The 13,611-nt window shown below is 40.6% G+C and overlaps 1 protein-coding gene across 1 annotated transcript in view; it reads left to right on the plus strand.

The window, feature by feature from the left end:
* Window positions 1-13,333, plus strand: part of F5 (coagulation factor V) — a 56,512-nt gene extending 43,179 nt beyond the window's left edge. The window contains exons 19-27 of the mRNA XM_015586145.1: window positions 7-98; window positions 1,905-2,021; window positions 2,869-2,940; window positions 3,849-3,952; window positions 4,394-4,549; window positions 6,470-6,614; window positions 8,444-8,595; window positions 11,358-11,540; window positions 13,181-13,333. Of these exons, the coding sequence (XP_015441631.1) occupies window positions 7-98; window positions 1,905-2,021; window positions 2,869-2,940; window positions 3,849-3,952; window positions 4,394-4,549; window positions 6,470-6,614; window positions 8,444-8,595; window positions 11,358-11,540; window positions 13,181-13,327 (1,168 nt within the window). The 3' untranslated portion in view covers window positions 13,328-13,333. The remainder of the gene's footprint in view (window positions 1-6; window positions 99-1,904; window positions 2,022-2,868; window positions 2,941-3,848; window positions 3,953-4,393; window positions 4,550-6,469; window positions 6,615-8,443; window positions 8,596-11,357; window positions 11,541-13,180) is intronic.
* Window positions 13,334-13,611: the final 278 nt, after the last annotated feature.

Below are 13,611 nucleotides of genomic sequence, written 5' to 3' on the forward strand. Positions count from 1 at the left end.
GTTGCCTCCCGTCATTCACGTGGTTCACATCCATGGCCAGACCTTGCTGGAAAATGGCACTCAACAGCACCAGTTAGGGGTCTGGCCCCTTCTGCCTGGTAAAGATCTGGGTCATAAAAAGAGACTTCCACTAAAATAATGGCGACGGAAGGCTATCTTAGCACCTGTTACCCTCATTTCCTCCTTGTGCATTTACTTCTGAGCGGTCAAGCATGTGTTCTGGCCTGGATCCTGGGCAAAGCCACATAGCAAAGCTGCATGCAGAGTATGAAAACGCCAGCTAGTGTATGCCGTTTTGCAGTGCCGCGCAGGCTAAGCGTGCAGCCGAACTGGCTCTCCAGAGATGCTACGTCTAATGAGGTTCTTCCAAGCCACTGTATGTCACGCAGGCCAGGTCTTAAGCAGAGTACAGAATGAGTCCCACAGGTCCCAGGCAGCCAAAGCTTCCTGTGGAGGGGGAGATTAGACACTTACTAGGGTTTGGGGGATTCTTGATTTCTTGACTTCTACTCCCCACTCTATCACCCTGATACCTTCGGAAAGGTGATGACAGGAATCCTAATCTTAAACTGACTCGTGAGGCTGTTTGGGAGGAAAGAAGATTCTTTTTTTAACGACTGTAAAAGCTAAAGATTAACAAGTGTATTTAGAGCTCTTCATGTGCAAAATAATGATAAAGTTTAAACAAACTACAGTCATCTAAAAGGATCGTTATGTGCCAATGGTTGTTTTAAATGTATCTCTGCCTAGGTGTGTAGGTAGCGTGTGAGTGCTAGATACCACTGCTCCTCAAACTGTACTGGATATAACAAAAGCCCAGGAAGCCAGCTAAAGGCAGACGCTAAGGCAGAGATGTTGCTGTCTTGGGCAAGGGCCCAGGAGTCTGCATTTTTAACAAGCAGCCTACCTTCCACACTGAGAAACTAGTGAAGGCAGTCCCTTTACAGGACTTTGGGCAAGAAGCTGCTGTGTGAGTCAGCCTTGGATAGAGGCACAGAAATCCAAATAGGCTTGGTTCTTGTTTGTTTTAAACGTGCCAGTGACTTACTAATAAAGCTACAAAGACCCATTCTATTCAAATCAAGGACACCAGAACAGTCAGCCTCTCCACGCCTGCGAGAAGCACTGAGTAGCTGGGATTGGCTGGTACACCTAAACCTTCAAATCTCTGTGTTTGAGTTGGAGAGGGGAAGGCCTGAGACCTTTGTTAGCGTTTGAGAAGGATGACCATCAGCTATTAATTTTTACTCACAATCTGGGAAACGGTCACAAATTACAGTCAGCATAATTTAAGTATTAACTGGCAGTGGGTAATATTCAATACCAGAATGGATAATCAGAGGTTTCAGAAATTCATTTTTTCAGTTATGTTCTGAAACAATTTATGTACATCTCTATCCAAATGCATAAACTATTGAAAATTTGAAACAGGGGAGAAGGATGTTTTATTTTAATTTTCTTATATAAAAAAGAAAACTAGTGAAATGAAGAGAGAGAAAGGAAACATGAACATTATTTCTGAGCCCAATGATAGGTCATTCAAAGTCGCTTTGATACTTAAGACTACGAAGCTATGTTATGTGTGGGTTAACTTGTAACTATTGAGATAAGTGAAAGCTTCTTTCTAGTAAGGGGTGTTGGAGGTTGTTCAAAGTCCTGGCGCAATTTATTTGTTGTGGTGGTGGTTGTGGTTGTTGTGGCTGTGGCTGCTGTTGCTTTGCTGTTGCTGTTGTTGTTTCGATCTGTTTGTTACGCCTCTGGGCCCGCCTAAAGAGAAATGGATAACTCTTAAGGTCTTATTCTAAAGCTTCTTGTGATGCAATGATTACGATTCTTTCCTAGCTGTCAACTAATAGCGACTTGTTAATCTTTGAGTATGTAATGTCCTTCACTCTCTATTTTAGGTTCATTTAAAACTCTTGAAATGAAGGCATCAAAACCTGGCTGGTGGCTCCTAGACACAGAGGTTGGAGAAAACCAGAGAGCGGGGATGCAAACGCCATTTCTCATCATAGACAGAGGTATCAGCTCAGAGCCACCTGATATGTGGAGCAGGAGCGTCCTGTCGCTAGAATATTACCAACTTTAGACAGGAAATATTCAACTCAGAACTCTGATATGACAAAGACACAGTCTGTAGCAAGAAATGATTTCATTCTGGCCATGGTCTAATTATACTGCATATGTCAGTCATCTAGGAAACGTAACCCGAACGGTTTGGCCCAAAGGCGTTCCTCTCAATTGGAACCAACATAAAGTATCCGCCTTCATGATTTGTGATCCACGGGAAAGTGCATGTAAGAAATCCTCGAGATGCCTAGCACAGAAGAGGGAAAAGATAGCAGGAATTCAACAATAACCAAGATAGTCGCTGAACTTGGCACCTAAGTATTTGAGAAACAGTATCCACTTGTCTGTTTAGCCAACCAGCCAGCATTTATTAAGCATCCAATGAGTACCAAGCACTGTGCCAATATCCAGATAGTTCAGTAGCTGGATTCCCTTCCATAATCATGTAAATAACCCTATAACTTTCAGGTGAATTTTTTAGAACATAGTCTTTTGAGGGCTACAACTTGATGTTGCAAAATGGCTTAAAGATAGAAACAGATGGAAATCGGTTTAAAAACTAATTTGATTTCAGGATTTCAGTTGTTTTCCTCTAGGGTGTCACTATTTCTATTAAAGCACCAGTCTTTATTAGTGCATTTACCACTTTATGATCAGATATATTGAAGTCAGTGCTACACAAGGTAGGTGACAGTATCTAATTACTACCTACCAGAGGTATAATCTCTAGCCATGGAGCTTTTATCTTGTTAAATGTATTTTCTAAGCAAAAATTATTCATTGCTCTGTTTTTTGTAGAATGTAAGATGCCAATGGGACTAAGCACTGGCATCATAGCTGATTCGCAGATCAAGGCGTCTGAGTTTTCGGGTGAGTAGCAGCATCGTAGACTGTGAAAGCCACCACCTACAACTGTGAGTGCGCAGCGTGCCAAACCACCCGCCTGTTGATTCTATGGGCCCTGTTCCTCTCCAGGCTCTTCCCTACCACAATGTAGTAGAACAGCTCCATTTGAGGTGCCTATCTGGTAGAGCAAAGAGCACTATGCAAGAGCTAAAAACTAATCGACACCCCCATATCACTTACATCCCCTCTAGTGTATAATGTTCCCAGAGAGTCTCTCTCAGGGAAGACCAAGAGCTAGGAGTGCTTGGTAACTCTGCACAGGCAGCCCAACCTCTCAGCAGATTGGGTAAGAACACACAGCTTGCTGGTATGACCGTGTGCCCTTTTCCAAATCTCTCCCCATTTATTCCCATTCTGAGTTTGATCACACATGTAATATTCCAGCCAGACTCCCAAGGTCTTATCAGCCATGTGTTAGGGTCGCCATTAATAGGGCCCTTTGCTGTGCCGACCATTCATCTATTCAAGAAACTCTTGCTCACTCACTGTGAGTCAGGAACTCCTAATTTTCCTCACTCTGCTCCAAGTAAGCTCACTGTTTTCCAAGATCAAAAGGTCAACTGCAAAGGGTCTGAGGCTCCCAAAAATCCTCCCTGTTAAGCAGGGACACTCAGCAGCAACCACATCAACATAACTGAGGAAAGATAAACGTGATCTGGATGCAAGAAGCGGGTGGTAGTTGACAGCTGACCAAGCACAGACCCGAAGCCAAGATTTCATCATCATGGACTACGACAGTAGCTGAGGCCTGCATCAACTGTCTGGTCTCCTAACTGCATAAAACTGTCCTTTGGGGCTGACCTCACTTGAGAAATTGCTAATTGTATTTTTTTTTTAATTCAGAATGAATTTTTTTCTTCCTTTGGATTTAGGTTATTGGGAGCCCAAATTAGCAAGATTAAACAATGGTGGATCATATAATGCTTGGATAACAGAAAAAACATCAACAGAATTTGACTCTAAACCTTGGATCCAGGTATGACTTATTAATCTGATTATATTTACTGCTATTGTAATAATAAAAATAACACTAACTTAATAATTTTTTCTTGTTTTCTTGCAATGTTGTTAGGGGAAAGAGCAATTACTAGGTGCCAGGCATTATTCTAAGTACAAAACATACTCAAAATGAACCTTATGAGGTTAATTCTAGTAATATCCCATTTTAGATATGAAAAAAACTAAGACATTGAGGGATTAACTAATTTCCCTGTCACACACAGCTAGTTAGTGGTTGAGCTGGGATTCAAGTGCAGGTACTTTGTGCTCAAACACAAATTGCATTTAGCCATTTTATTAGTTTACTAAGACCTTGGATGCTGGTTCTTTAGTGCTAAAGAAAGCTGGTTGCACAGTGAATTAAGGCAGTGACTTGTTGACAAGGACGATTCTGTTTAATGGCTTTGCTATAATGCAGGTGGACATGCAAAGGGAAATCCTGGTCACAGGGATCCAGTCCCAAGGTGCCAAACACTACCTGAAGTCCTACTACACCACCGAGTTCCGTGTGGCTTACAGCTCCGACCAGACCAACTGGCAGATCTTCAAAGGGAACAGCACCAAGAACGTGATGGTCTGTGCCACTGCTCCTCTAGCGTCTACGCGCTCGCCTCCAGACTGCGACCCTGCCCACGACACTTTCTTTTTAAAAAACACCTTTCTGGGCACCAGAAATATGAATGGCTTTCTTCCGGCCTTATGAATGAAAGTGGTAAAATGATGAGTCTGTATATTACACATTAAAGGGATAGGCCTGACTTCTGACACTTCAAAACTCCACAAAACTTTTTTAAAAAATCACTTTATCATCAAACTAAATACCCAGACTTCTCAGATTGGCAGATGGTGTGCAGCAGTGCAGGATATCTGGTCTTGTGCCTGAAGGAGTCCACATTAAAAATATGCCACCGAGAGTTTTGATTCTACTAACTTTCTATATTATCTACACCTAATTTTGTATGTTATCACTTAGCTATTTACAGTAATAATTATTTGCACTATACCTTAAGACAGATAAGAAAAATCTTGATTTATGGCTCTTACTAATCCGTATTGGAGAGAGAGCACAGATTACAGTTAGAATCCATAGCTTAAAGATTTTTGTGTCTATATTCATGAGGGATATTGGTATGTAGTTTTATTTTCTTGTACTGTCTTTTCTGGTTTTAATATCAGAGTAATACTAGCTTCATAAAATAAATTGAGAAGCATGCTCTTTTATTCTATTTTCTGGAAGAGATTGTCTAGAATTGGTGTTAATTCTTTAAACATTTAGTAGAATTCACCAGCGAAACCATGTGAGCCTGGCGATTTGTTTTCTGGGAGTTTTTAAATTACAAATTCAATTTCTTTAACAGTTACAGGCTATTCAAATGATCTATTTCACACTGGGTAAGTTGAGATAGTCTGTGTTTTTTCAATAAATTGGCCCCTTTCCTCTAAAGTTCTTAAGTGTATGTCTATAGAGGATTTATAGTATTCCCTTATTATCCTTCTTATGTCCACAGGGTCTGTTGTGATATTGCCTATTTCATGTCTTTTTGCTTTGTTAGTCTTGCTAGAGTTGCCAATTTTTTTTTTTTTTTTTTTTTTTTTTTTTTTGCCTTTTCAAAGAACTGGCTCTTTGTTTCATTACTTTTGTCTATTGTTTTCTGTTTTCTGTCTTACTTAGTTATGGACTTAGCCTGCTCTTCTGTTTGGCTGGTCTTTCTGACATTGCTCTGTCAGGGGAAGGGGGTGGGATGCAGCCTCATTACTGCCAGGCCAGGTCAAAGTCCAGGTTCCCCAGCTGAGGGGGCTGGCTGCCCCTTTGCTGTGGTGTGGGGATGGGACACTGCAGGGGTGGAGGCCTTGTGAGCAGCTGGTGAGGCCAAAAGTCCTGGGTCCCTGAGTGGTCCTCTGACACAGCCCCTGTGAATGTGCTGAGAAGCCTCATCACAGTCCTGTGACCTGCACATCAAGGTCTCCGTGGCCTTTGTGGCTGCTGGGTGAAGAGGGGCCACAGTTGTCTCTACGGTGTTTAACTTGAAGTAGAGCAATTACTGTCTGAAAATTTTGTCTTGCCAGGCTGCCCTTCCTTAGTTTTGAAGCTAGAGAAAGCAGATTTTGGCTGGGGCTGTTCTGTCTGTACCCATGGGTATTTCCTGGTTTCTGGCTTATTCATTTCCAAGTTTAGGATATGAGGCAAAAAGGAAACCCAAGGAACCCAGGGCCATGTAACTCCTTGGATCCCAGAATCCTGGCCAGTGTCCTTTCTTCTCGCCACCTTTCAGAGTCTTAGGTTTTCAGTTGTACTTAACAGGAAGAATAGGGCAAGTAGGTCTATTCCATATTCCTGAAGTGGAAGTATCCCCAATTATTTTTTAAGATCAAATTAATTTGGTTTTGGCCACATGAAAACTGAACATTACAATATTAAATGAGACCAAAATTTTACTATAAAATCAATTTATAGAGAATTTTTATATAATTGAGCTTTTCTCTTTTCTTCTAGTATTTTGATGGCAATTCAGACGCCTCTACAATAAAAGAAAATCGGTTTGATCCACCTATCACGGCTAGATATATTAGGATCTATCCAACTAGATTCTATTACAAACCTGCCCTTCGGTTGGAGCTGCAAGGCTGTGAGATTAATGGTAAGGAAAAAAGATGCATTATCATCTCACCACCACTCAGAGAATCAGGATTCAGGGGTATGGGAGAAGGGGCAGAATTTTTAGTTTTCGATCACTTAGGCTCCTAGAAAAACCTTGGTGAAGTAGAAGTTCCACCCAGGAACTAAACTCTCCTTGTGACCTAGACTCACCCCGGTTCTACCAGCCAGACGGCAGGCAGCATCTCTCTGAATAGCACCTGGAGGACATGGACACCACCCTGACCCTCTGGCGAAGGGCCCCAGCTTAGAATGACCTCAGTCAGCTCATTTTCAATTGATTCAAACTAGGCCCCACTCTTCCAAAGTCCTTCAGGTCACTCAGACTTTAATAACAACAGGACCTAGCAGCACTCCTGGACACTGGTGTTCGACGAATGTTTTGGAAGTCTAAGTCTGCTTCCCAACTTCCCGAAACCTTGATTGGGCTCTGCAGTCTGTTTCACATCCTCTGTAGGCACCCAAGCCTTTTCCATGTAAGCTGCTATTTTTCAGGGGATACACTGCATAACCTGTGGCATAAATAAATCCAGGTAACCATAAATGGCCATAATAAAATCCTACTATATATAATAAAGATCTTTAAGAGTCTTATCTACCATTTTCCTTCTCTGATTCTCAAAGCAAGACTTTACAAAATTTTTCACTGCATAGCACATATAGAAAATAATATTTGTCTAGCAGTCTTAGGTAAAAGAACAAAGTAGGTAACCCAGGGCTTGGCTGATCCAGACAGCACCTGGCTGACCACTCAGGGCTGAGGGGGCAAGGAGATTGTGCACCAGAAACTTGCTTTGACACACTCATTCGGGAGCTACAGTACCTTCTCTCAGAGTGGAGGGAAGAGCCACCACTCACAGTGGAGAAAGTAGCTGAATCAGTTTCTTATCAAAGCAGATGACGTTGCAGTACACTCTGATACTCATGAGGCATACAGATACGGGCATTTTGCCAGTGCCCAGATAGTAGTGGTACGAAACATCTCCCCATGAAGCGCAAATTTGGTACAGGCAGGAACATTCCTTAAAACAGCTCTATAAATCATTGTTATTTCTTTCCATATGGTATATAATGTAAATGGTTGTTTGTTCAGATCATAGAGTCAAGCTATACTAAAATGGGACATTCAACTGTTTTAGCAATAGGTTTTCTTTTTAAGACTTTTTTTTCCCCCATGGAGAAAGTGAGGTATCACTGCAAGAATATGCCTGCATAATTTACTAGCAAGAACAAAATGTCACCAAGATGATGGTCATGGGCAGTCAGCCGAGCTCATTCACTAGCTATGGTTCTTACATAAAACATGAATCACCCTCAAGGGGATGAAAGTAAAACACTAAATGTGACTACCAATTGTCCACTACATCCTCTTCTTTGTAGCTTTTGTTAGAATAATTTTTTTTTATATACATAGATAAGAGTATTGTCTACTATCTCAAAGCAAAAACCTAAGTTCTATAACTCTGTGAAGGAAGGAAACAAGTTTAGACATTTAGAACACTTAGGTATTTGATGTCAGAGTGCCTGGGCTCAAATTTAGTTTCTGATTCTTCTAGCAGTGTTCTATTAAGCAAGTTACTTTTTCTTGCTGTGTTTTTCTTCTTCGTAAAATGAAGATAATTGGGAGCATTAAGTAATAATACATATGAAGCCTAAAAACAGGATTTGGTACTTGGACAACAAGTGTTGATTGTTGTGATGGTTGCTTCTGTTGTAACTTAGTAACATTATTCCTTATGTCCTTTGCAGTACAAAACACTGTGCAGGGAATATTGGTGGTGCATATTTAATCACATTGCTCTCTCTCAACAGGATGCTCCACCCCGCTTGGTATGGAAAGTGGAAAGATAGAAAACACGCAAATCACAGCCTCCTCATTTAAAAAGTCTTGGTGGGGAGATTACTGGGAACCCTTCCGTGCCCGCCTGAACGCCCAGGGCCGTGTGAATGCCTGGCAAGCCAAGGTGAATTATTGTTGTCCCCCTGTGAACAGAGTTCACTCAGCCTTCCAGAAAAAAACAAAGGCTCTCACTACAGGGAACATGGGGCCTGGAAAGCCAGACAATCATCTGTTTCTGCAGAATATGACCCTAGGCTGAGAATCTTGGATCCTGTTGAATTGATAGTCTCAGCTCTAACTTTGGCTCACAGAGAAGTCATTTATCATCACTGTGGTTCTTTGTCTCATCTTGATTTAGACCAGGGATGGGCAAAGTTTTTCTGCAGAGATACAGATAATTAATATTTTAGGCTTCATGAGCCATACATTCCCTGTCATAACTACTCAACTTTGCCACTGTAGTAGGAAAGTAGCCATAAACATTATGTAAATGAATGCTCACGACTGTGTTACAATAAAACTGTACTTACAAAAACAAGCAGAAGGCTGGATTTGGCCTTGGGCTATAGTTTACAAACCCCTTTTGAGACAACTTACATTAATGATAAATGATTTAGATTTGCAACATCTTCCCTCCCTCCCCCACATACAATTTAGTAATACTTTTCATTTTCTTAAGAGTGCCATGTTTTGTTCCCACTTTTTGAGAACTCTGCAACATTCCTTTAGACAATTGACAGCATGGTAAAACACTACAAAACCAGGGTTATAAATCAGTGATCTAAATTGAAGAAACATATTCCAGAGAGTTATATTGCCCCTGATATTAGCCCATGGAGTAGTACAGGTGACTTCGTTTCAGGGTAATTCTTAAGAATTGACTCACTTTATTTCACTCTTCAACTGACCTGAGAAATCAGAATGGAAGCTGAAATCAAAACAATCCAACTTAATCCAAGATCCCCATCTTCTATCCTCCTAACTCCCTCCTTTAAGATACCTACATTCCGAGTCCCTGGACTCTCTATGGGTTTCCACATCCTATCCTGAAAGTAGGTCACCAGGAAGAAAAGGTAACTGTGGAACTAGTGGAACAAATAAAAAAGCCTGGACCCCATACAGGTGGTCTTAGGGATCAGCCAATGTCTACACCTTGAAACTCATTCTAACCATCATAGAATCGCAGACTGTTAGAACAGCAAGGGATTCTACACAGCCTCTGGTCCAGAATTTTCATCTGAAGTCTAAACTCGAAGGATAGTAAATAATTTTGGCTTAGTCTAGTGGCAGAATCGGAATCCCATTCTCCCAATAAACAGACCAGTGCTCCTTCCACCATTTAAAGCACCCCAAACTCCTCACCGTGCAATTCTGCAGGAGAATCTGAGACCCAAAAAGCTAAAATAATAAAAGTAATGTTACATTATATTTATATAATTTTTAAAAATAAAGCAATTTTAAAAAGAAAATAAGAAGTTAGAGAAAGGGTGTCTTTGAATTCTTTCCCAGGTGACCCTTTAGACCTGTTTATGGTATAACCTCGTCACCTCGCCCTCCATTTTACAGCATTGAAAAAGAATTTGCTCCATAAATGATTTGCTTTTAGTCTTTGTGAAGTAATACGCACTCCAAAGATGAAGTGCTAATTTTAATTTTTAATGCTGTCATTTTAAATCTGGAATTTTAGGTCATAACCATTTGTTTCACTTAACCTATTAGCATGAAATGTCTTTATAAGGTCTCTTTAGGGAGACTGAAAATCTAAACTAGACATATGCAGGCACGCATGCAGACTGAAGGGTCTCTACCACATTTATGCCTACAAAAAATCATTTATGCCTACAAAACTCCTCTAGCTACCTATATTCTGTATCGCTAGTACAATCTTGATTTGAAGACACACTAAAACACCACCAAATCTCACTAGAGGGTGTTACAAAATTAACAAAAAAATTATCTAATTTTAATTCAATGAATTTTCTTTAAAAATTCATGAAGCATGTGACTTTGTGTAACATACATATGTGCATACATATGTACACATACAGACATGCACATGAGTGATGTCGAGAAAATACAGTATTCATTATCTCATATAGAGTTCGCTGAGAGTATGGGGCATGATAACTCTCCCAAAGTTGAAATTCATCTCAGGTTACTCTAAAACTCAGTTAGTCCTTCTGATCATCTTTCTCCTAGTGCATATTGCCAACCATGTAATTAGGCATTGCGTTAGGCCAGAGACAGAACAATTGCTATGTCATTTCAAGCCCAAGGTATAGCTTTATCGGGTTTCTCAAACATATTTATTTGAAATATCAGGAAAGAAGAAACTAGACTATTTCTCCTACTTGACATTAGCAATGAAAAGAAAAGTGAGGCTCTTCTAAAATAAAGGATACTATCCAATTCTTTTCCAGATAATCCTTCAGTAATATCAGTAATATCATCACAGCATTTAAACAAACTCACTTAAGAGAATAACATTTACAAGTAATTTACCAATTTAATATTTTTTCCTCAAGTAAATTTCTTTTGTTTACTCACCAAATATTTATTGAACACCAACTGTGTGCCATGCATTGTGCTAAATACCTGGAAACAAAACTAAGGCGGCCCCTGTCCTCAAAGAGTAAGGGATACAAAAAGTGGGTAAATAAACAAATATGCAATGAGTGTAGAACGTGTGAAATACTCCAGCAGAAGCTCATACACGCGCTATGACAACAAATGAAAAGGAACAGGGAAGGCTTCAAGGAGAGAAGGAAGCCTAAGGGATGGAACAAAACAAACCCTCTGAGCTCTGTGCATTTCTGAGTGTCTTGGTCTAAAAAAAGCAAGGGTTTTAACGTCTGTCTTACCCATGTGTTCTTACCATTTTCATAGGCAAACAACAACAAACAGTGGTTACAAATTGATCTGCTCAAAGTCAAGAAGATAACTGCCATCATAACACAGGGTTGCAAGTCTCTGTCCTCTGAAATGTATGTGAAGAGCTATGCCATCCACTACAGTGACCAGGGAGTGGAATGGAAACCTTACAGGCACAAGTCCTCCATGGTGGACAAGGTACAGGGTGCCCTCTGGGCAAAGGAAAGCAACTGGGAAACTTGCGTGGTGACAAAAGCACCTTGCGCCTGCCAGTAGCTCTCCACACCGTGCGCACGCATCGCTTCTTTAAGTCTTCTGCGCGCTAACGCCGCAGGCTCCTGGGTTGGGGACAGGGGCCCCGCAGCTTTCAGCTTTGACTGAGCTGCCTGCAAAACAGCGAGAACGAAACACTAGGGGGTGGTGGGAGGCTTCACTAGCCCCGACTGAGAAAGATGGGGCAGGGGTTGCCTCCGTCTGCTTGGGCTGCTGTAACAAACTACCGTAGATTGGGTGGGTCCTAGATCGGGGTGCCAGCACAGTCGAGTTCTTGGCGAGAGCCCACTCTCTGGTTATGTCCTCATAGGGCCTTCCTTGATGTGTGCACGCATACACACAGAGAGAGAGCCCTGTCTCTTCCTCTTTGTATAAGTGTAATTACCTCTCAAAGGCCTCATCTCTTAATAGCATCCCATTTATATGATCTATCAAATTTTATATATGAATTTTGGGAAGACACAAACGTGCAGTCCATAACAGGAGTCTAGAAAATATTCTACTGTAAAGGTCTGGAATAACACCACATTAGCATTGCCTTGGAAATACTTGTTACTCACCACTGGTCAAATACCCATGGCCATAAAACTTTCTGTGTCTTTGTGACTGAGCAGAAAGGAATTTTCTTTACTGACTAGGAGACTAATGTCCTACAAGATGAATTACTCCTCTATACTCTTCAGTTCCCAGTTATGTGGCTTTGAAGTGCCACGAGAGGCAAAGCCAGATGAGCTAAATCACAGGAGTGGGAATTGAGTTGAAGCTAACGGGAGGGGCAACGCAGGAGAAGGGGGTGGGCATCTATCCAACACTCATCATGGGCTCGGCTCTTAGCGAATTTGAACCTCTCGTTTTAAACCCCTGGGCTGGCCGTTTCTTTGGTTTGGTTTATTTCTCATTGTACCATGATGTCTGCATAGCAGGGTAAGCACACTGTCATAAACAAATAGTGATTACACATAGCTTCTGCTGTGTGTAAACGCTGGGGAACTTGCTGTAGGTCAAAAAAAAAAAAAAAAAGGAGGGGGGGCACGGTTTACCTGATATAGGACATACCTGAAAAGGAGAAATAAAAATGCATGGTTGCATTTCATTTAAAATTTTAGTAATAGCTAAGCATTTATTGGCGCCACTATTTGGCACTTACTAGGCACTTGTCATATGTTTACATACATTTTCAATGCTTACAACTTCTATGAGGTATAATTTCATTACCCCCATTTTGCCAATGAGAAATGGAGAATCGGAGAATTTAAGTAATTTGCTCAGAGTCACACAGCTAGCTGCAAAGGGCCTAAGGGCAGAGATGGTTTTGAAACTGCTCCGTGATATCATACCAAATGTCTTTATTTTTCCCTAATTTGACTCCGATCACTGGCGAGGTGAAATCTCTAAAGAGGTCTGTCTGGAGTGTGATTTCATTATCGATTGAGGATCATCTCTTTGACAATATTATACATGTTCTTCGATGGCCTCAGTTTGAACTTAAAGGACAAAAAAATTATCTGTAAGATTTTTATACCCATTGTACCATCATTAAGGATTTTCTCATATTTTGCTTTCAGATTTTCGAAGGAAATAGTAATATCAAAGGACATGTGAAGAACTTTTTCAACCCACCAATCATTTCTAGGTTTATCCGCATCATTCCGAAAACATGGAATCAAAGTATTGCACTTCGCCTGGAACTCTTTGGCTGTGATATTTACTAGAATTGAATATTCAAGGAGACAAGAAGGACTCTTAAAGATATCAAACTACTTAGAGTGGGCAATGTGTTTTATAGCTATGTTAAATTCTCTATCAGAGAATAAAATTTTATATATGAAACTTTTATAATGTAACTCCTTGCTACCAGTAAGTGAAATGATGACTATTATTTCTGCATTAATTTGAATATAAATGGCTTATCTTTCACAATGATTAAATATGCTATATAAAGTAATATATTCATGTAGTTAATGTGCTTTCTGTTAGTTCTTTTAAACCCTAAACA

The sequence above is a fragment of the Pteropus alecto genome, unplaced genomic scaffold (genome assembly GCF_000325575.1).
Source record: "Pteropus alecto unplaced genomic scaffold, ASM32557v1 scaffold101, whole genome shotgun sequence".
Taxonomy (NCBI): domain Eukaryota; kingdom Metazoa; phylum Chordata; class Mammalia; order Chiroptera; family Pteropodidae; genus Pteropus; species Pteropus alecto.